General features: G+C 46.7%; 1 protein-coding gene across 1 annotated transcript in view; it reads left to right on the forward strand.

Annotated features, from left to right (window-relative positions):
- ZC3HC1 (zinc finger C3HC-type containing 1) overlaps positions 1–20,714 on the forward strand; it is a 124,669-nt gene extending 103,955 nt beyond the window's left edge. Inside the window, exons 8-10 of the mRNA XM_078677600.1 lie at positions 6,285–6,503; positions 17,606–17,815; positions 20,171–20,714. Coding sequence (XP_078533726.1) covers positions 6,285–6,503; positions 17,606–17,815; positions 20,171–20,239 — 498 coding nt within the window. The 3' untranslated portion in view covers positions 20,240–20,714. The remainder of the gene's footprint in view (positions 1–6,284; positions 6,504–17,605; positions 17,816–20,170) is intronic.
- The last annotated feature ends 2,249 nt before the right edge of the window (positions 20,715–22,963 follow it).

A 22,963-nucleotide genomic window follows, 5' to 3' on the forward strand; every position in this document is an offset into this window, starting at 1 on the left:
CAATGAAAGAAAGCAACATGTCTGGACACATTTCCCCTAGGTAAAATGTCATAAACCATTGGCCAGGAATTAAATGTACATAACTTATAATTTTTTAACTCATCCCCCGATCCTCTCTGACCCGCCATTATACGCTGTGCGCAGGATTTTAAAAAATGGCTTGTTTATGACAAAGCCAGCTCGTCATCCGCGCAGCGCAGGGTAACGCCCATGACGAGCTGGCTTTGTCATTAGCGCGGAAGGGGATAAGAATAAACAATCTTTGGCAAGGTCCATCCAGTGTGCAGAATTGTGCACTGTCCAGGAAACCAAAGAAGGCGGAGTTTTTTTAATCTCTAAGGAGCAATCACGTTTGTAAATGAACCAGTTATCAAGTGTGACTTTGGTTTAAAATCATTCTTCCTAATTTATCCATACCACACACAATACCGTAATTGTGAACTAAGACACTAGCTAAAAGCGAGCTACTTCATTGCTTGCTTGTCATTCTGCACAAAAAGAACTTGAAACAACTGCTCTGCTCTGGGAGTCACTAAGTAGAATTTCGATAAGATGTTCTCCGAGCCACAGCCGGTACAAACAGACTGGAAGCTCTGGCTGCAGGGAATGTGTGCCGCCACAACGAGGAATCCATTCCCACTTTACTCCGATTCTGATAATCACTGGGAACCCATCTTTTCACACTTGCTTTCCGATGGCTGATTCTTCTTGATTTACTTTCTTTCTCTTTTACGTCGTGGTACTGTGATTTAATGACACTCTACTTTTAAACTACTATTGGTGGTGTATTATGAACCTCTGTGCAAGGCTCATTAGGTCAGGCGCAATTTACTAAATGCTGTAAAAAAATATATAGTTCTCGTCCAAAAGAGCTCCAGGAACGTCGCCCACCTTTTTGTAAAGCCTTAGCCATGTAAGTTAGTGTATTGCCTTAGCAAACTACTTAGAAAAGATCTTTTCATGCCGGTTTCTGGTGGTTATTTTACATAATTCTCGTTCATCACTAATTTAATTTGTTCAAAAATAGCAGATTATTTCGACGGATGTTTCCAGATGGGAAAAGAGATTACACTGGCCATTACTCATTCATCACTGTACATATGTATAGCCTTGCCTGTGTGCGCTATTACAGTGTTGACTGCGGGCCAGATGTACGACAGTTTTTTACGGTTGCAAAAGGGTATTCAACGCTTTTGCGACCGCAAAAAACAGTGGTGGTATGTACCAATGCTATTTTGCGAGTCACTGAATCGCAAAATAGCGTTTGCGACTTGCTATTAGGAAGGGCCGTTCCAAGCGCATCCCTTCCTAATAGCGAGTCCAAATGATATGCACCATTGTTTTGCAACCGCATTTGCGCCGTAAAACACTTGTAGTTTATGACCTACTTCAAGTAGGTAAACCATTCGCAAACGGAAAGGGGTCTTCAGGGGACCCCTTCCCCTTTGTGACTGGGTGCGAAAAAAAGTTTTAAGAGCAGGCAGTGGTCCCCGGGACCCCGGCCTGCCCTTAAAAAATGAAACTGAAAAGTTTCATTTTTCAGAGACATGGTGGTCTGCAGACCCCAGCAGGCCACCATCCCTGTGAGAGCTAGTCATTCCCAATGGGGTCGCAAATTGCGCTTGCCTCATGAATATTGATGAGGCACGCAATTTACGACACCAATGGGAATTGCAAACAGTGTCTGAGACACTGGTGTACATTGCAAAGTCTCAAAGCGATGCAATTTGCGTGTCGCAAAATGCAAGCGTCGTACATCCTTCACTATTGTTATTCATGCAGCCGCATAAATAATCCACAGCTGGTCAGTTAACTACCACCCACATTGATCTATTCACCTCGCCTGTGTTCAATGTGCAAACTTCCTGTTTGGGAAATCTTATAGGTACTAAATATTAGTAATATCAGTAACAATAATAATAATACTCTGTGTATCCAGAATGAGCCAGCTTGAATGTTTCTGGCATTCTCACCTTCTGAAGTTTACTACCTATGAATGAGTTTCTGCCTCTGTTTTGGAGTTCTCATTGTAGACTCTTTAATGTCTTGGTCAGCGGTGCAGAAACTTCTTGATTTCTGTAGCCTCTCACTGAATCACTACTGGAAGTCTGGGACCCCGCCCGGCCAAAGTAATTTTTATGATTTGAACCTCAAAACAATACACACAAATATATAAAGAATTCTTCAAACCAACATTCAAAAAATGAAATATTTTAATAAATTCACAGACCATAAAATACAGAAATTCTCATTTTAATAGTTGTATGGAGCTTTTGAAAATGTTTTTTTATTTCTAAAAAATGAAGCTATAATCTAGACGCTAGCATACCACATTGTCTTTTTTTTACTCCTAATGCACACCATCATTTTGTTGGCTCGTACCAGGACTTCAGTTAAGGCCTCCATTCTTCCATTCTATATTTAAATTTTTAGATTTATATAACGCGGCGTATCACCCGCGTTTCACTTCAGCTTCAGAAAGACCACAACCCACCACCACCCACAAGTCCCCCGCAGAAACTGGAACAAACTTACCACCGACCAACTCACCACTTTGCTAAGCCAAAACCTTCCCGCCAAATCATCGGACCCTAATCAAGCAGCCATCAATCTCACACAATGGATCACCTACTGCGCTGACAAATTAGCGCCCTTGAAAAAGCAACACAACAAGCCAGGTAGCAAAAAAGCCTCCTGATTCAACGACGACCTCAAGAACTCCAAAAAGAACTGCCGCACCCTCGAGAAAGCCTGGCGAAAAAACCCAACCACAGACAACATGACCGCCCTCAAGGACGCCACCCGCAAACACCACCAGCTGATCCGATCCACCAAGAAATCTGCATTCAAGGATCGACTCGACAACAACGCCCACAACAGCAAGGAACTCTTCAGCATCGTCAAAGAGCTTACAATCCCAGCGCCGACACAAACGACATCACTCCCTCTCAAGACCTCTGCGACTCTCTAGCCTCGTTCTTCCACAGTAAAATCGCTGACATACATAACAGCTTCGGCGACCAGTCCACTCCCCTCACCACCGAACTGAAGCACCCCACCACCACCCTTTGCGCCTGGAACCCGATCAGCACCGAAGACACCATCCGCTTGATGAACTCCATTCACTCTGGATCCCCCACCGACCCACGCCCCCATCACATCTTCAACAAGGCCGACTCCATCATAGCACCCCAACTCCGGGATATCATCAACTGCTCCCTCAACACCGCTACCTTCCCGGAAAGCTGGAAACATGCCGAACTCAGTGCCCTCCTGAAGAAACCTACAGCAGACCCCACTGAACTTAAGAACTACCGCCCCATCTCGCTCCTCCCTTTCCCTGCCAAAAGTAATAGAGAAGGCCGTCAACAGTCAGCTCGCCGCCTTCCTCGAGTCCAACGACTCCCTCGACCCCTCACAGTCCGGCTTCCGAGCCAAACACAGCACCGAGACCGCCCTCATCGCAACCACAGACGACATCCGAACACTACTCGACAACGGGGAAACAGCTGCCCTTATCCTCCTGGACCTCTCCGCAGCATTCGACACGGTCTGTCATAGCACCCTTGTACAACGCCTCAGCAACGTCGGGATACAAGGAAAAGCATTGGATTGGATCATATCATTCCTCGCCGGAAGAACCCAGAGAGTCCGCCTCCCCCCCTTCAGATCAGAGGCCACCGAAGTTATCTGCGGTGTACCACAAGGATCATCGCTCAGCCCCACCCTCTTCAACGTCTACATGAGCCCCCTTGCATCCATCGCACGCCAACACAACCTCAACATCATCTCCTACGCTGACGACACACAGCTGATCCTCTCCCTCACCAAAGACCCAAACACCGCCAAAACCAACTTACATGAAGGGATGAAAGACGTAGCCGAATGGATGAAGAATAGTCGTTTAAAACTGAGCTCAGTCAAGACGGAAGTCCTCATCCTAGGATCATCCCCCTCTGCATGGGACGACTCATGGTGGCCACCAGCCCTAGGCAACGCGCCCAAACCAACGGACCATGCTCGCAACCTAGGATTCATCCTAGACTCCTCCCTCTCGATGACCAGACAAGTCAACGCCATCTCATCATCATGCTTTAACATCTTGCGTATGCTCAAAAAGATCTTCCGATGGATCCCCACCGAAACAAGAAAGAAGGTCACCCATGCACTTGTCACTATAGCGGACTGGACTACGGAAACACCCTCTACGCCGGAACCACAGCCAAATTACAGAAAAAACTCCAACGCATTCAGAACGCCTCAGCCAGACTCATCCTAGACTTACCCCGCCACAATCACATTTCCGGCCACCTGAGAGACCTTCATTGGCTCCCCGTCAACAAGAGAATAACGTTCCGTCTCCTCACCCACGCGCACAGAGCCCTCTACGACCTAGGACCCAAATTCCTCAACACGCGCCTAACCTTTTACACCCCCACCCGCCAACTACGATTGTCCAATCAAGCCCTCGCCGCGATTCCACGCATCCGAAAAACCACCATGGGAGGAAGATCTTTCTCCTACTCAGCGGCCAAAACCTGGAACTCTCTCCCCACCCACCTCCGCCTTACACAGAACCACTTCTCCTTCAGAAAACAACTAAAAACCTGGCTATTTAATAAATAACGACCCACCCCCCCCACCCCCCCAAGCGCCTTGAGACCCTCCGGGTGAGTAGTGCGCTATACAAATTCTTTACTTACTTACTTACTTACCCGTGAGGGTATCCATTTACTTTCCACAGGGAGATTAAGTCACCAGAATCACAGGATGTTGAACCGATGCCGATACTCAAACCCGGATCCCTAGCTCCGGAGTCTGCAGTTCTGGTCGCTACCCTAAATCCCCTCATTTTGCTGTACTCACAGAAATTTTTTTTTCAAATTCATTCACCTTTACAGAGTGTGTTGAAATTTTGATCTATCAAACTTTTTTAACTATATATTCTTTATTAAGCTGCAATTATTTCATTTTGTAAACCCATAAGTAGATGTCGTGGTCACACAGGTAAAAAGCAGCTTGTCTACGTCATTGATATGTACTTGGGTATTCACTGCATTTGTCATGGCATTCGGTGTGCTTCGTGTAGGGTACTGCACAGTAAATGGGATGTTCTTTCTTTAAAATAGTGGAGAGCTTTATCTGGCCACATTTTATCCATCCTACTAATGAAATGGAGACGTGTTTCTTACTTGGAGCATTAAAATGCTGCACCCTGTAGTTTGCCATTTAGTCTCGACACTTAGGTTAAGGATGCTATGTTGGCTTAATAAAATGAGGGTTGTACTTCAGAAACTGTGGGCATGGTTAACATTGTGAACTTTCCATTTATATTTATTCTCTTTCATCATCTGGGGGGGTCAGTTTACCATGCCCAGAACATACCATCCAACAATGTACAGGTCTTCTTTAATGCAGCGCCAAGAATCTTTCCCTTAAAATTACTGCATTAGCCAAGGCTTTTGTACATGGCTCAGTTTTCTTTTTTGAATTTCCTCAATTTCTTTCTGCAACCTATTTCTTTATTCTTTTTTTAACTTGCGTAATACAAATCACTTTATCAATAAATGTTTTAAACCTCTTCAGTATTGTGAAGCATGCTTTGTAATTGTTTTGTTTATTATTGAAAGGGTCTTCCCTATTATGGGACGCCTTTATCGAAGTTTTATTTTACTTCTATTTCAGTCTATTATTTTCTGAGGCCTTGAGATACTTTTTTTTTTAGAGTTTTATATAGCGCGAACTAGAACCGAGACATCGGGTATCAGAGCGCTTTACATGGGCACCAGTTTCGTTACAGATGACATTCATTAGTGTTAGGCACGGGAGATTAAGTGATTTGCCCAGAATCAAAGGATGTTGAGCGATGTTGCCGAAACTCGAACCCGGTTCCCCAGCTTCGAGTTCGACCGCTCTGGTCATGGTGATGAAGCCTATGGCAAAATAAAATCCCAAAGTGATCTGGGAAAAATTGGCACTAGGAGAATTTATAAAAGGGTACATTGCAAGAAGGGACAATTGTGGAAAATGGGAAAAATCATAGCTGGTAGAATAATCTATTCTTGTACGTTCCTTTATGGTAATAATGTTACTTGCATATACAACTAAATTAAAACCTTAAAAGTCCTTGAAGGCCTCTTTAAGATGACATTTAAAAAAAATGTTTTACGTTGTAGGTACAACACTTGTGTATCTTTGGAGTATGTGGCGTGCCTCTGGCTTGATCTTGTCACTCCCACTTACCTTAATTGTATTTTTGCTTTGCTCTGTAACCCCATCAATAGCCTGACAAGAGTGTGTCACCCATCATATCGCCATCAATCATGCGCACGCGCAGCTGGGATGGATCCAGCTCCACGGAGAGGGGCGATTCAGATGCCGTGAGGTCCCGTCCAGTGACTCGGAGCATGGGGCATGGCGACAGCACCAGCCTGGCTTCGGAAGTTCCAGCCAGTCCTCACCGCAGAGCCAAACGACCTCGATTGGTCTCCTCCAGCAGTTCCGTACGTATTGCATTAATGCACTGCACTTTCACACACGTTCCATAGAGAATTACATGTAATGCTGTACTAGCATGTGTCTTCAAAAACAATTAAAGCTAACAAATCTGATTTTAAAGACTAGGTGCTTACTGTGGCAAGCAAGAGATGCTGAGCAGTAAATAGCAGTGGCTTGCCGGTTGTCTCTACCATCAATGTGTGGCTATCTGCTGCTTTAATCTAGAGGATAAGGTGATGCTGGTCATTCCCATCTTCAGTGGACTGACCGAGTCCTCCTGCTTAGGAGGCTTCATCTCAACTATTAGGTGCAAGATGCATGAGGTGTCCTCTGGTAGTTGGAATGCAGTTATGTTTGACTTGGATTTAAAGCATAAAACCTTACAATACCTCTTAAAAAACCATTCCAGCCCTCATCTCTATATTGTCCTTCTACCTACAAATCCACTCTTATTCACTGTTCTTACAAAACTACTTTTGTTCTCCTTTCTACGAGACTGCAGTGGCATGCCTGCCTACAAGTCCACTCTAGTTGTTTTTCTAAAAACGCTCCAGCCTTCATCCTACAAAATAGTAGCTCAAGTTCTTGTACTACAAAAGCCATTTAACCTTCACCTTACAGGCTTGTATAACAGCTCTGTCACAGACAACCACCCCAGCCCATTTTACAAAGTTAGTGCACTCCTGTTAAATCCAATGTAGCCAAATCCTATGAGAACGCAAAGTACTCACTATACAAAGCCACTTGCGTAAGCATCACCCTACACAACCTCTTTAGACCTCTTCCTAAAGAAACATAGCTACATTCTAAATGACCACTCAAATTTCACACTATTAAACCTTTCAGAACGACTTCTTTCGGATTGTATAAAATAATTCTGAATCACTGCAACTTTACAGTGTGAGTCTCTTTAGAAATACATGTTGCCTATTATTCCAACATCTAGTGCTTGGGCACAGACACTGTTTATAAAGATAAAATGTCTTTCTTGTGGTCGTCGACCATAGGTGGAGTTGAAATTAATTCACTATGATGTTGAGTATAAGCTCGCAATGACCTAGTATGTAGTCCCCATCTTCTACCTTTGGATTTGGAAACTGAAGAGAGGCTCAGTGTTTGGAAAACAGTTAAAAGGCAGAAGAAAGAAAAAGCATGGTTGAGGAACCATGAGAAGAAGAAATTCAAGAGTTCAAGGATGCTGAAAGAATTCCTCGATAATCAACAGTGATGTCACAATGGACTGGAGTTCCTCCACGAGTGAACATCAACTTCAGAATTTCACCACAATCCCAATCAAGACCCAAAGTAGACGTATTTTTCTTGGAAAACTTCGACCATAGGGGTTGAGACTGCCTTCCAACCAAAGAACTTGACTACAAGGCTGGAATAAATGTGGTCACATTATTATAGCACAGGCCTAAGATGTTTACCTTAAGGTCCTGGTTTGTTCTCAGGAGACAACTCCAATATGATAGGAGAAACTGAAGAAGCTCATGGAGGACAGTAAGAGTCAGTCGTAAAGATTCGGCACCAGTAACAAGTCAAAACACCAAGTCTGTGACAAAAAAAGAATATCTTAACACTGAAAAAGCCCAATCCTAAAATGCCTCAGAAGGAAAACCTCTGGGCACTTGTGGTATTGTTGAAGTCAGGGATAGAAAGCATAATCTGCGCTGAAAGAAAAATGCTCTGCACTCGAGGGGAAGCAAAAGGAAAAAGAAGCCCTTTGCGTTGTAATAATTGGACAACAGGGTGGATGAACATACAGGCTCTGGTTAGATCAATAAGGGCAATCATGATCAAGCAAGATCTAAAGGTAAAGGCACATCCCTACCTCATAAAAGTAAGAGTGGCTCTGCACCCAATGTCGTAGCTATCAACGCCTAAAAGAGGAAGCAATTCCTCGAAACGTAAGCTTTTCAGTATGGTTAAAAGTTAGTGGGATGGTTGAGGTGGAGTGGGGTGGGATGAATTGGGGTAGTGTTTACTGGGGTGAGGTAGACTGGAGTGGGGTAGAGGCGATTCGGGTGGGATATAATGGAGTGGAGTGGGTAGATTGGAGTAGAGTAGAGTGCGGTATATTGGAGAGGAAGCAGTACAAGAGAGAGAAAAGTATTTTCAACCTGCATCATTTGAACCACAGCAGGCACAGGAAGAGGAACACCTACATTTTAAGGAAGACATTCAACATCTTGTTCAAGAAGACACACTGAAGACCTATGGCTGAACTTTGCTGAAGACTTCTCTCAGGTGGAGATGGACACTTAACCATCTAAACCATCTCCTCCAAATGATTTATCCTTTTATAATGCAGTTTGCTATTGTATCTAAACCTAGAAAAGGAGGAAAAGCACCAGCCTCTACAGGTCCTCCTCAAGATAAATACCACAAATGACTAGATGCAGTCAGAAGGAACATGTAAACCACTGCAGCGTCTCCTGGAAGAATCCTGAAAAAAGGGATGAAATAATCATGCAATTAGAAAAGGCAACATCAAATGGAGGCTTAAAATCTGCCCTGCAAAAATGTGTACAGACACAACAGCCATTAGACATGCCTGGCTCAAAATACCACAGTTCAAGCCTGAAGTACAGATAACATAATCTATACACCATTTACAAGGAAGAATTTAGTTAGAAGAGTTGAGGGTGACTTCCTGGAACAGATAAACACGTGTCTGTAAATCCAATCTGTCTCGCTTATGCAAGAGCTATTGGCTTTGGCAATGTGTTTTAGCCATGTTGTATACCAATTTGGCTGCTGTTCAGCGTGGTTAAAAGTTAGTGGGGTGGGATGGATTGGGGTAGTGTGTAGTGGAGTGGGTAGATTGGAGTGGGGTAGAGTGAAGTGGGGAGGGATATATTGGAGTGGAGTGGGTAGATTGGGGTAGAGTAAAGTGGGGTATATTGGAGTTGGTTAAATGGTGCATATTGTAGTGGAGTGAAGTGGGGTACAGTGGTGTGGGTAGATTGGGATAGAGTCGAGTGCGGGTAGATTGGAGTGGGGTAGATTCCAGCAAGGTGGAGTGGGGTGGGGTGAAGTGGGGTAGAATAGGATGGGGTAGAGTAGATTAGAGTGGAGTGGATTGGGGTGGGTAGATTGGAGTAGGATACATTGAAGAGGACTGGGTTAGAATGGAATGGAGTGGAGTGGGGTAGATTGGAATGAAATAGAGTGGGTTGAATTTGGGTAGATTGGAGTGTGGTAGAGTGAAGTGGGCTAGACTTGGGGGATGGGGTAGATTGGAGTGGTGTGGGGTAGATTGGATTAGAGTGGGCGGGATTGGAGTGAGATATATTGGGGTAGATTGTATGGATTATGGTGGGGTAGATTGGCGTGAAGTGGAGCTGACTAGACTGGAGCGGAGTAGATAGGAGCATGGTAGATTGAAGCATGTTGGATTGGATAGGGTAGATTAGAGTTTGGCAGTTTGGGGTAGGGTAGATTGGAGTAGAGTGGACTGGGTTAGATTGGACTGGAATGGGGTAGATATGAGTGGCATGTGGTAGATTAGAGTGAAGTGATTGGGATAGAGAGAGGTGGGGTAGATTGGGGTTCAGTGTAGTTGGCAGAAATACATTGGATAGATTGGGATGAAGGGAAATAGATTGGTAAAAAGTGTGGGTATATTAGAGTGGGGTACATTGGGTGGTTAGAGTAAGGTAAATTGAAATGGTGTGGGGTAGATAGATTTGAGTGGAATAGGGTAGATTGAAGTGGGGTGGAGTAGGGTAGATTTGGGTAGAGTAAGGTAGATTTTGGGGATGTAAAGAAGAGTGGAGCGAGTGGCGAAGAGCTAGATAGATTGCAGTGGAGTTTGGAGTGGGGTCAAATAGAATGGAGTGGGGTAAAGTGATATCGATTGGAGAGGAGTAGATTGGACAGAATTCAGATATATTGTCGAGAAGTGGGTCAAATTGAGGTACATAGGAGTTTGGTGGATTGGGGTAGATTGGCGTGTGGTAGATTGGAGTGGGGTGAGGTTGACTGGGTTAGATTGAGTGGAGTGGCGTAGTGTTGCGTATGCATGGTGTGGTAGCTCACTGCCATTACAGAAACACATTTCAATTGAAATGAGCATTACATTTGCACCGAAAAGCTGTTTTACTGCCCACAAAGGATAATGTTTGCAAATATCATCACCTAGTGTATTGATGTCTTTTTATCGTATTCAAATATTTTGTTGCCACCACACTTCAGAATTATAAAGAAAATGTGCTTAATTTGTACTAATTATGATATATTATGATACATCAGCACAGTTCATTTTTAGTTGCGCGCTAGGAAAAACCAGCATTGGCATAGCCAATAGGTCTCGCCTTTGGGACCTTATAAGTGTTTAGCCATGCAACAGTTGATGTTGTTGCACTAAGGATATTGTGCTGAATAACTAAATACTTATAAGGTCCCAAAAGCGAGACCTATTGGCTATGCCTATGCTTGTTAGAACTGCTGGCGCTGAGCACTAGCAGGACCCGGCCCACTTAAAGCTCAGGCTGGATGGGAGGGACTCTACCCCGGCTCCACCTGTCTGTGGGTAAAGGTGCCCGCTGACCTCCACTAGGCCTGGTAGGCTCTTCCCGCGTGAACAGTTTGCTGTCTGGGTTTCATTTCCCAATTCAAACAACAAGCTAAAAGCTCAAACAGTTGGCACAGCTAGGGAAGCAGTAGCAATTGAAGTGGAGCGTCTCCGCAGCTTCGATCATGAAGCTTATATGCTGAGAGCACATGCTGCGGGAGATAAAGCTGGGACGCTGCTAGCATGGTTGGCCAATCCCGTCAGGCGCAGCTCCCCGATCCTGGCTTTGGAGGGAGAAGGGGGTAGCATGAATTATACCCAGATGGCGATATTAGACAGCTTTCAATGCTATTACGAGACCCTTTATAAGAGCGCACTGGAAGGGCGCGAGTGTGACACTGACATTTTCCTTGAGGGGTTACCCTTACCACAGCTGGACCAAGAACAGGCGGAGGACCTGGGCAGGGACATTGACCTGGATGAGATCAGAGGGGCTGTAAAACGGATGGCCCGCAACAAAACGCCGGGTCTGGATGGTTTGCCCATAGAGTTTTAATGTAAGTACTTGGACCTGTTGGCACCGCGCCTCCTAACGGTGTATAACGAAGCCAGGAGCGCTGGCCGCCTGCCCCAAACCATGCGTGAGGCGCTGGTGATTCCCTTGCTGAAGCCGGGGAGGGAGAGCTGCAGCCCGGCCTCCTATAGGCCACTCTCTATGTTGTCCACAGACTACAAAATCGTGAGTACTATTCTGGCAACTAGACTATTACAGCATATGCCCAGATTGGTCCATAAATACCAATCCGGATTTATCCCATCGCGCAACACGACTCTGAATATACGGAGACTCATACGCCTGGTGGGCGACACCCATCCAGGAGCGCGGAAGCCCCTAGTCCTCTCGATAGATATCGAGAAAGCGTTCGACAGCTTGGAGTGGGAATACTTATACAAGGTCATGGAGCGCTTTGGCCTTGGGGATGGCTACATCCGATAGACAAGAGTGTTCTACACGTCGGCGGTGGCTAGAGTGCGGGTGGGGTCTCTCATCTCGCACCAGTACCCGGTGGAACGCGGAACGCGACAGGGGTGCTCGTTGTCCCCCCTGCTGTTTGCCCTGGCGATTGAACCTCTCGCGGTCGAGATCCGAACAGGGAGGCATTATAAGGGTATAGAAGGGGGGAGGAGGGCGGCAGTTCATCTCCTTGTACGCAGACGACTTACTGTTGTTCCTGGAGGCCGCGGAGGAAGCACTGACGGGTGCGGAGAGGCTACTCTTGCACTTTGGGGAGCTTTCGGGTTTGAGGGTTAACTGGTCCAAGACGTGCTTGTTCCCTCTGCGACAGGGCGAGATACAGCCCGCCCACCGACCCTTACTCAACTGGGAGCCCACCTTCCTGAAATACCTGGGAGTATACGTGTACCACACGGCGGCAGACATGCTTGACGGCAATATAGGCCGCTGTCTGCGAGCGCTGAAGGGAAGTATGGCCTTTTGGGCCACACTCCCGCTCTCGGTAACCGGCCGAATTTCGCTTTTGAAAATGATTGCTCTGCCGCGTCTTCTTTATTACTTCCGCACGCTACCTGTGTGGATACCCAGCTCCACCTTTCGCCGACTGAAGTCGCAGCTGATCTCGTACCTCTGGGGATCGGGCAGGCGTACGGTTGCACTAACAACACTTACTCGCCCAAAAGATGAGGGCGGCCTGGCGGTCCCGGACTTCGAGATCTACTATCTGGCGGCACAGCTGCAGATCTTTACACAAGAGGTGGTGAGAGTATTCCGCGGTCCAAAACACGGGAGGGACGTGGGTACTCCGAGACATATTCTCGCTTATATAGCACTGCAGCAGAGACTCACCCTCAGAGATTTAAGCCTCGAGGAGCAAACATTTCGGCTCTGCTGGAACCACTCCCAACGTCGGGCGGGTGTGAGGCACCCATATGCACCTGAGATACCTCTGGGAATGGTGACGGCACTCCCCCACGGAGGGGACTGGTCGCAATTACAAGCTTGGGAGGAGGCGGGACTGCAGGTGCTTGGCGACTTGTAGGAGGATGGAGCGCCCATACCATATCACACCCTACAAGAGCGTTTCGACCTCCCGAGAGGGGGCTTTTTATTACATGCAGTGGTAACTAGAGCCATCCAGGTGCATTGGAAAGGGGGGCTTTCCGAACCTACGACGACCATGGCCTGTCAGTATACTATGATGGCGGCGGGGACTTATAAAGCAGTAACATGCCTGTACTCTAGGATGCTCAGAGAGAATTTACCGCCCTTGACAGCGCTAAAAGCCAAGTGGGAATCTGACCTGAACAAAGAGATCCCTGAAAGGCTTGGGCACAGATAGTGCGGCGAGCGCGGAAGAGCACGAAGAACGCACGCTTCCAACAAATACACTTCTATATTCTCCACAGAGCCTATTTAACGCCTGACAAACTTAAGAAATATTTTGGGGCAACTGAAGCAACATGCCCCAGATGTTCTACAAAGGGAGCGGAACTGGACTATATGCTATGGTCCTGCCCTGACCTAGGGGTATACTGGCGAGCGGTCGGGGATACGCTGAACGAGGTAACAGAGAGAGGCCTACTCTTCGCCTGTGTCCTGCATTGGTTCCCGCACACTCCCAAAAATAAGATTACAAGTAAATTTATTGATCTGGGCCTACTGTTGGCCAAGCGGGAAATCACGAGACTATGGAAAGCGAGAACGGGTCCCACGCACAAGCGGTGGGTTCATGAGCGCCTGAAATGGGCTGCTTGCGAAAGCACACTCCGTTACCAAATGGCACGTCGAACATCAGATGACAAGGCACTGAACGCAGCGGCTGCTTGGGAGGCGCTAGTGCAAACTTTGCGAGATAATGCGTCACAAGACGACGGGGATATTCCTGACCCCGATGTAGACACTCCCCGAGACATGCCAGGCACATCACATACCTAGACTGTCACTAGCTCCTGATAACACTCACAGATGCAGTTTAAGCGAGTTCTCGTGCGTAGGTGGAGGGGGGGGAGGGGGCTTGGAGGGGTTGGGGGGAGGGGGGGAATTGGGACCACTTCAAGGGACGCATACGGGGTAAAAGGGAGGAAAAACTAAAAGCGGACATGAGTACTCCTTCAACGGGTTGCCACTATTAGTGCACTTATGCATCTGACATTTCCTTGCTCGACGCCGCCCGACCTCCGGGTTGTGGGCTTAACGGCTGTGTACGGGGCTGCCCGGGGAACGGTACACTGCGAAATCAGAACTGCAATGTCTGTGTAGAAGTGATATGTTTATCAAGGTCTGCAATAAAAAAAAAATCCCAAAAAATAAAATAAAAGCTCAAACAGTTTGAGATTCTGAGGAGGTTTACAACTGTCAGCGCTTAAGTCCACTTTTTACTCTGTTTCCTTGACAACGAGATGCTAACAAGGCTGAGGTGATACCTGGAGGGCGAACAGGGTTTGACCAAAGCACCCTGTGCCACTCAAACCCTTGTCACTGTTATGTACACTGATTTTGCTGCCAATTACAGTTTACGGTTCTGGGAGATATGCTCACACCGAATGTCACTGGTGCCGGGATCTGAGACTCAAATTGCACCTTTCCTACACATTCACAGCCGTCTTTACGGAACCTCACAGAGACAAGGGGCACACGATCACACATGGTGTCCGCTGCACAGTGTAGGAGCACAGCTGAATATATTTCAGCTATTTACAGTTACCTTTACTGACTCTTAAGTACAGACTAGAATGAGCCCACGACAACAAGGGGCGACCACGGGCGCCAGTCGGACCTGGGAGTCAAACTGAGGCTTTTTAGGCTGGTCACGTTTGGATTTACGGAAGCAGAAGGAAATACTGGAATATGCGCCCACGATCACACGACGTGTCTGCAGCAATCCTTGACTCTGACTGAAGCACTGCGCCAAATCAATCGCATCCCACTTGCTTCACATGGTAGGAAGGGTTTCCCTAACAACTTTAAAACAATCACTGGCAACGCCAGTATTTCTTGCCTTCACAAGCTGGTGTGGTAGTTATTTTTTTTTAATGCAAGTATAGCATTAAGGAGTGGCAGTTTTACTAGTGGTTTTATTTTAAACAACATGTCTTTCAACTGTGCCAAGCATTTTTTTAATTGTTCTAATTACTAGTGAAGGAAAAATGAATAAAACACCGCCTACCCAAACACTAAATTACAGGCAGCCGCAATGTTTGAATGACCCTTAAACATTTTATAACAGCAACTTTAAAAAGGAGGCGGAAAATAATTAATTGTCTAACAGGGCATCTCAGGAGCAGGGGAAACCAGCGCGTGCGGCCACACTAATTGCACACAGATGGCCCCTGCGCGCCGCTGCTCGCTCCCTTGAGGTGGAGGCCAGCACAAGCATGAGTGTTTGAAAAGGGCAGACCAATTTCAAAAGGTCATCTCCTAGAGCAGCGCATGCACGCTTGCCCAGGCGAGACCTAAAAAGAACACCCCTTCTTGTCTTACATGGGTACTCAGCAGGATTGTCACATAAATTCACTTTGAAGTCCGAGAAAGAAAAATACACACCAAGCTCCCTGGAAGACTCAGCATGACATTTGACCTCTGTCTTTGAATGCACAGCAAATGTGACAAGATGAGAACAAGATTTAAAGGCCTTTTTACAGATAGCGAGTTTGTGAAAGAATACAGTAAACACGGTTTAGGCAACGGGAGGGACGAACTGAACCTGGACAGAATAAAGCACATAAAGCTAACAAATGGAAAGCCAGAAAGTGTTACAAACCACAAAACCTATGGTAAGCAACAGGCACGATGCATACTTAAGTCAACTTCTGTAAGTCCCCAAGAATCTTTAGTAACCCAGACAGCTGTGCAGTCTGGTAGGCTGCAACCTAAACAGTGCACCTTTAAAATCCCAGAGAACTTCAGGCTCTTCGCACTCCCAAGATGTGGAGGGGAAAGGCTACCCCTCGAATTTTAGATAGGAGCTAGAGAATTGGGCCATAGCAAAACCAATAATTCCTTATTTCCAAACAGGCTTTCAAAAAGGCTGCAACATTGATGACAATCTAATATGGTTAACATAGCTGATTGATGGGTTCATGGCGTAAAAGGGTAAACTATTTTACTCCAGAAGCAGTGTAGGTGCGACAGACAACTGTAGAAGCTCATCACAAAATAACTATAATTAATCTTGTGTATTAGGATGAATACCGAATACTGCTACTGTTTATTGGTAGTATTATTAAACCCACTACCTGGAATTTATTTTATCACCTTCGTTAATCTATAAGGTTCAGGCAGTCATGCCAAAAATGTAATCTGTTACACGCATTTGTAACAATTCACTGCAGAATGTCGGTAAACTCATTAAGCTATCTTGCAGACTATCAGGATGTGAACTTCTGACTACTGAGGAAACACTGGAGTTATTAGTAGGTGTAACTCGATTCATTGTAATGAAGTTACTCAGTCATGTAGCTTTACATCATACCCCTTCTTAAGTCTCTTTTCCTCTTCTCGGGTTTCAGTCTTGCAAGAGAAAATTGTTGCTTATTGAGGCCCTAATTAAGTTCTTCTCTGGATGGTATTTATAGAAATCCTGAAGGGATCGAAAGTAATCAGTAACTATATCTTATCGATACAACAATCTTATCCCCAAAGCAAACCATATTGTCCCCACACCCTTCTCTGAGGCCTCTGTATATCACACTTGCCTAAGGAGTTAGCAGGTAACGTTTAAGATCATCCTTCAGAAACTGCTGTCTTCTCAACAACTGGTGGGATGGTAGGGGTTTTATAGAAATCCATCCCTGTTACTCCTTCCCTTTTGAGCCCCCCTATTTCCTGGGGGCTGCTTAGCTTTATTCCTTTCCCCTTCCAGTTAGACTTTGAGTGTCCCCGGCCACGTCTACTTTTAAGAGAGACTCCTTCCTTGTTGGAACTAGGCCGGTGTTCACCACGGAGCCCGTCTAGTGATCCCTGCTGGTTTTCTTAAATTGGCATCCTAAGTCACAAATAGAGATAAGGGATGGGGGTCTTACAGTGGTTAGTGGGATGATCCTCCAAATCCACTGCCACACGTCCGGGAGACTGGAAAAATGAGGTACCAAGCTTTGAGTCACAACAGGTCTGTTATTGGTCAAGGGTTCTGTGGTTGAGGAGAGCTACCTTACAGTTCTTCTCATGAGGTTAAACTTGCGCCCTGTGGATGTTGCGTGCCTGCCCTGTTACGAAGTAGGCCTCGCTCACTACAAGGCCTTGGTGTGGAAGCCATCCCAACTGAGGTGTTCCGGGGCAGCGCTATATCTTCGGGGGCGGGGGGATCTCACTACCCTCTCTCCGCACTAGTCACCGCCAGGAGAGACTGGAGTCTAGGGCCGTTTGAGATACCAGGACAGATGAGGGTGTGTTGGTTTAGATAGGGTAGGCCACGCTTAGTCTAACCTGACTGGCTTTGCACCAACCCTCTTGAGCTTTCAGTGGCCTATCTTAGTTTGTAAATCTCCAACTTCTCTCACATGATTTGCATAATTTCCTCTGCTGTCGTGATTTTTCTTATTAAAAACAAACCCCCTCTTTCTGCTCCTCAGGACACGTCTGTCAGGCACTGCTTTGACCCTCTTTCTCAACATCGAGACTGGTGTCCGTGGGTGAACGTGCCCCAGGAAGCGGAAGCACGCGAGTTTGGGAATGGTGACCAGCAGCAAACCTCCAGGAAAGCCGAGCCGGGCTGGCGGGAGGTGCTGGCGGTGCTGCTCGCCGTCGGCAAAGCCAACGGCGCCTTGGAGAGCGACAGGACGGTGAGAATCCGATTTCCCGACTTTGTGTTGAGCATGAGAGTTACACTGTCAAACACTCCGAATACAGCCTTGGTCTCTGGGTCGTTATATATAGCTGCAGCCGCAAGGCTCACTGAGATTACTACTTACAGAAGCACGTGGCCTCAGATCCCCTTTCACCTTCCACAGGCTGAATCTCCGGCAGATCACGCTCGCGCTCAGCCTCCTGCTAATCCTCTGTGCCCCCCCGGAGCTGGACCGAGGCTTTGTGCCAGTGACTGTCTGATTCTCTCATGTGTTCATTTTCCATGCCGAGTCTCTCGTGTTTGGCTATTTCTCAGATTTTTTGGCTAGTTCTCAGATTTTTTAATGGCTATTTTTCCCTATCTCTTTCTCTGAACAGGTCCTCTGTTTATCAGACGGACACCTTCTCTGCATGTGGTGTTCCGATGTACCCTCTCTGTTTGTTTCCCTTATATTCTCTGTGTTACCTTATATTCTCTGTGTTAGTGTTTGCCTTTTTTTGATGGTAGGTTTTGCAGTTTCACGGATGGTCTATGTCTCCGTTTGGTGCATGTTAATTTGTATTCTCTCCCCAAGTGTGTCTCTCAGCCTGTGATTTTGTTGTTGTGCCGATCTCTTTATCTGCTTTATCTGATGATCTATTTTTCTTGATCAGAAGATGGTCTCTTTTTCTGTGCTTGTGTTCGATCGATTACCTCTTTTTATTTTATTTGGGTAGTTTTGCTATTGATCTTTCTACCTTTGTTTCATTGATGGACTCTTTTTCTGAATGTTTCTTGAATGGTACCTTTGTGTCCATGATGGTGCCTTTGTGTCCATGATGGTGCCTTTGTGTCTAGGATGGTGCTTGTGTGTCTGTTTACCTCTGAACTAGCTTCCCCTTTAGAGGAGTTGCAAGTGCATCAACTTGCGTAGGCCCCAAGTAGTAATGGTTTGTGTGCAGTAGGAATGACTTCTAACCCTACACTCACTCCTCATGCCTACTCAATACCAGTTTGTGAGTATGCCCGCTTCCACTCATTTAGGATGGAACAAGTGATGTTGGAATGGAATGACTGGCCAGTCACCTTTACCCTGCGCCATCAGATGAGCAGTGTGTGACCGGCTGGAGGCAGCCACATATGTTGCTTGAATGTCTACATAAGGAGAGGAACCTCATAAAGGGAGAGTTTTTGTGGTCTTTTCACTCTGCGGCTAGCTTAAAGTGCAGGATGAAACAGTATCTTCAGTGGCTGAAATGCAGGCATGCAGGAACTGGCGGTGCTTCCCCCACAAGTCGTTTAGATGTGGTGGTTCTTCAGGTCTTGTATCCCGCCAGAGGGAGCCCTTTTCAGGATGCTATTGCGGCGACTTTTTACCACACTGCTAAGCAAGTAACGGCACACACAAAGCTGTAAAAATGTTTTTGCAGAGATGCATGTTCTTAGAGTGAGCTATTTCCTGAGAGAAGTTTTCTGAGGGTTTCTGTTTCTGTGTCCAGCTGTGAATGACCCCTCGAATAACTGACTATCCACCACCGTCCTACATTGGGCAGCACAGGAGACTCTGAGTGGCCGTGTTTGTTACTGCAGCAAGTGTTGTTCGTTATAAACACCCAGAGGACCAACTCATACATGTACCTGATCATCGCTCTCCCCAGTTAATAGATCCAGAGAACCGACGTGACCCACTCTGGGGAAGGGCTTGTGGACCTCTAGGTTTACGATGGTCTGTACCCTTTCCTCTTGCCAAAGTTAAATGATTGTAAATGTTTAGTCATTTGAGCAGGCATGAGTAATTTGGGGAGGGCTTTAGCTTTTTGGCACCCCCCCCCCCACCCTCACCCCCATCATTTTAGCCATGACCTGAAATAATTTTGTTTGAGTGCACCACAGTGCCTGCAAAAGAAGCATGAGTTAGGAGGGGAGGGTAGAACAATGCAAAATAAACTGCCAAACCCTGCACATGCGTCCTCACCACCCCCAAGGATGCTGCGACCTTTGTAACAAGGGATTGTCTTCTGCTAAGCTGTTAAAATCAGCTTCATGCCACCGGGCTGGAGGACTTTTGGTGGGCAAGGAGGAGGGCTGGGTTTGACTCTGGAGGTCACTTGGTCCAATCCCTGTGTCCTGGATATTGAAAAGCTTCAAAACGATCAAAAGTGCAGAGGGGTGCCCCCCTGGTGCAGAAGCATAAACAAATAATGCAGAAAAAAACTATCCATGGGGCGCATCACTGACCTGTTGAAAGGGCATTATGAAATTATGTCTTGTATGTATATAAAATAGTGTGATGTCATCGATGAAATTCTTGTATGTTTTCATTTATGCTGACCTGCAATCATTTGCTTCTTTTTCTCGGTTCCTATTTCAGACTGTTCCAGAAAAGTCCAGGAAGGTGTTTCGGATATTCCGTCAGTGGCAGGCAATGTGCCCTTCTTGAAATTTAACAGATTTTGAAATCTGAGATTACTCGGAGTTGCTGGAGATTAGACTCTGTATCCTAGTACTCTATCTAAATAAAAAAAAAAACTTGTGACCTCTTCGCCCGTCCTTGCCTACTCCAGCAATGACCAGGTTTGTGGATGGTCTCCAGAGCCACTTGTGTCCCTGCAGGCGTGTCTGAGAAACCCTTATGAAAACCCTTTCATGTAAATATGATCCTTTAAAGGAACATTCTCAGTGTGCATGGTTCAAAGGGTAGAACAAGGCGGGAATGTGGGTTTGGGGAGGGTGTGTGGCAGGTTTGCCTCTACTGTCTTCAAATGTTGACCTCGAAGTGGGCAAAGGGCATTTTGCCAGAGGCAGACATCTTTTGTACAGCGTGGCCCATCAGGCACAGTGTTATGTGTATCGTGTCTTTTTGGTGATGTTCCATATTAAATATTTTTAAATAAATATTATTTTGCAATTACGCAGCTGACGTATTTATTGTCTCATTTATGAAACTGTTTTTCAACTGCTTGCCCCCTGCAGATCTTTCTTTCCTCTTAATCGTCTGCCCTGTTGTAAGGAGTCTCTCCAAACTGCGTATTCTGTTCGTCGTTTCATATGCCGCTGTTAAGTATTTACTGCCAACTCCCCATTTCTCCTTCTCAACAGGTTGGGAAAGGCCTGCAGCCGCACAGAGGGCTGGCAAACGTTTCTCTGAAACAGTCGACGCTTTAGTTTCTGCTTAAGCTCGGCTGAGTGCTGCCCACCACCTGTTGCACTACCTGTTGCACTTGCGCTTGCTGTAATTCACAGGACTGTCTGGGGCAACATTAGAGCAATAGTTCTTACTTGCACTATAATCGTTGGGCTCACCCTGCACTTTGCAGGACTCAGGGCAGCTAAGCATCGATATTCATAGCCTCACGGCGTTTTAGGCCGCCATCTTGGGAGAGGGCATCTGGGGCTGCCGATCTACGTGCGCCATCTTTTGTTGGGGGACTAGTTGCTTCCCTTACACTCCTCCCACGTATAAGGCTATTTAAGATGGACAGGCAGTCAGCGCGCAGCGACGGCGCGCACCCGCTGCGCGCCAGAGGTAAGCCCGTTTGCACCCGTTCGCGCACAGGACGCGCCAGGCTCCGGCAGGGCTGATTCCTTGCACTGTTCTGCTCCCAAGTACTCTCGTGACGATCTTTTAAGACTCAACTCTGGCATTATTCCTAGCCACCAGCCTTTTACCATCAGCAGACAGTGTGACTCTCTGTCCTGCGGATTACTAAATGTAAGATCTCTTAGTAAACATTCAGAAAAAATCACGCTACTCATTGAGTCTCATGAGTTAGACGTACTCTTCATGACAGAGACCTGGACTAATGCTGATAGTACGGTGGAGTTAGGACTAGCATGCCCGCCGGGCTATAAGATCAGACACAATCCTCGGGTAGGGGCTAGAGGAGGAGGAGTTGGGATGATCTTTAGAGAGACAATAGATCTTTCCCAGCTCGATATTAAGATTATCCCAGGCTGTGAATTAATGGGCTTCTCAATTAACGGTCAGGGGGGCGCACTCTACTCAGGTCTGTTGTGTTATAGACCCCTGGCGTGCGCCATATCTGCTGTAACAGAGCTCATTGATACTATCTACGATCTTTCTAATTCGCACACGAGGTTAATAGTGTTAGGAGACTTTAATTTAAGGCCGGACGGTTCGACCGATTCAGCCTTTAAAGAGCTGGTCCAAGCTAACTGTAATATTCAGCTACAGCAGTTAGTTCTTTCTCTGACCCATGTAAAGGGTCACGCACTTGATCTTATCTTTGCCGATGTTGACCAAGTGTTCATACGAAACATTCTTCCTCAGTGCTGGACGGATCATGCTCCCGTCCATTTCTATCTCTCACCTCCCACCTCACCAACTAAGAAAGGCAGCTTAGGGGCCACTAAGGTGGGCAGACAATGGTCTAAGCTAGAGGTAGAGCTCTGTTGTTGCCGTATTGCTGACGTGACCCGACGCGAAAGCGTGACGCGTGATTCAGTGCGCGAGGAGCGCGAAGGGTGAGAGGAGAAGCTGCTGGAGCCGAGCGGCGGACCGTAAGAACTCGCAAACCCCAGCGCGAGTCGAATGTGGATAAAATACCGAAATATCAACCCCCAAAGAAGGCGCGAGGAGCAAGTGGCGCGAGGAGCGAGGTAACCAGTGCCTGTGGGACCCGTGTTGTCCAGGCAGCACCCTCGACCTTGGAGTATAGCTCCCGGAGCCCCGGGCTAAAGCCGGTCGGCCAGGAGTGGCAAAACAAGCCCCGGTAAAGCCAAAAAAAAACACTGTAATACCGGCCACAGCCCAGAGTGGGCAAGTTAGAAAACATCTCCCCCTTCCACCTGAGTGCTAACTGTGTCGTGGAGGCAGAGAGGGGCAAGTGGAAATTGGTGGAAGCAGTGGTAGGTTAAGTGGAGGTTTTGCAGCGTGAATCTTTCTGGATTCACTATGCTGTGCATTATTCCGCGGTCTTGTGGTTGGGTCCGGATTCGTAGTCTTTTCTTTGTTTTTTTTTTTTTTTTTTCTCTTTGCCCAGGTGGGCGTCGGCGTCACACCCCCTTTGGGTGTATTTCCGGTGACGTCGGCATGCTTCCTGCGGAAGCTCCCACTCTTGGGCGCCATCTTCAGATTCTTTTTTTCCGCGGTCGGGTCTGGATCGTTCCCGTTTGGGCTCCAGACATTTTTGGAGAAAGAAGA

Source organism: Lissotriton helveticus, chromosome 1_1 (genome assembly GCF_964261635.1).
Source record: "Lissotriton helveticus chromosome 1_1, aLisHel1.1, whole genome shotgun sequence".
NCBI lineage: Eukaryota > Metazoa > Chordata > Amphibia > Caudata > Salamandridae > Lissotriton > Lissotriton helveticus.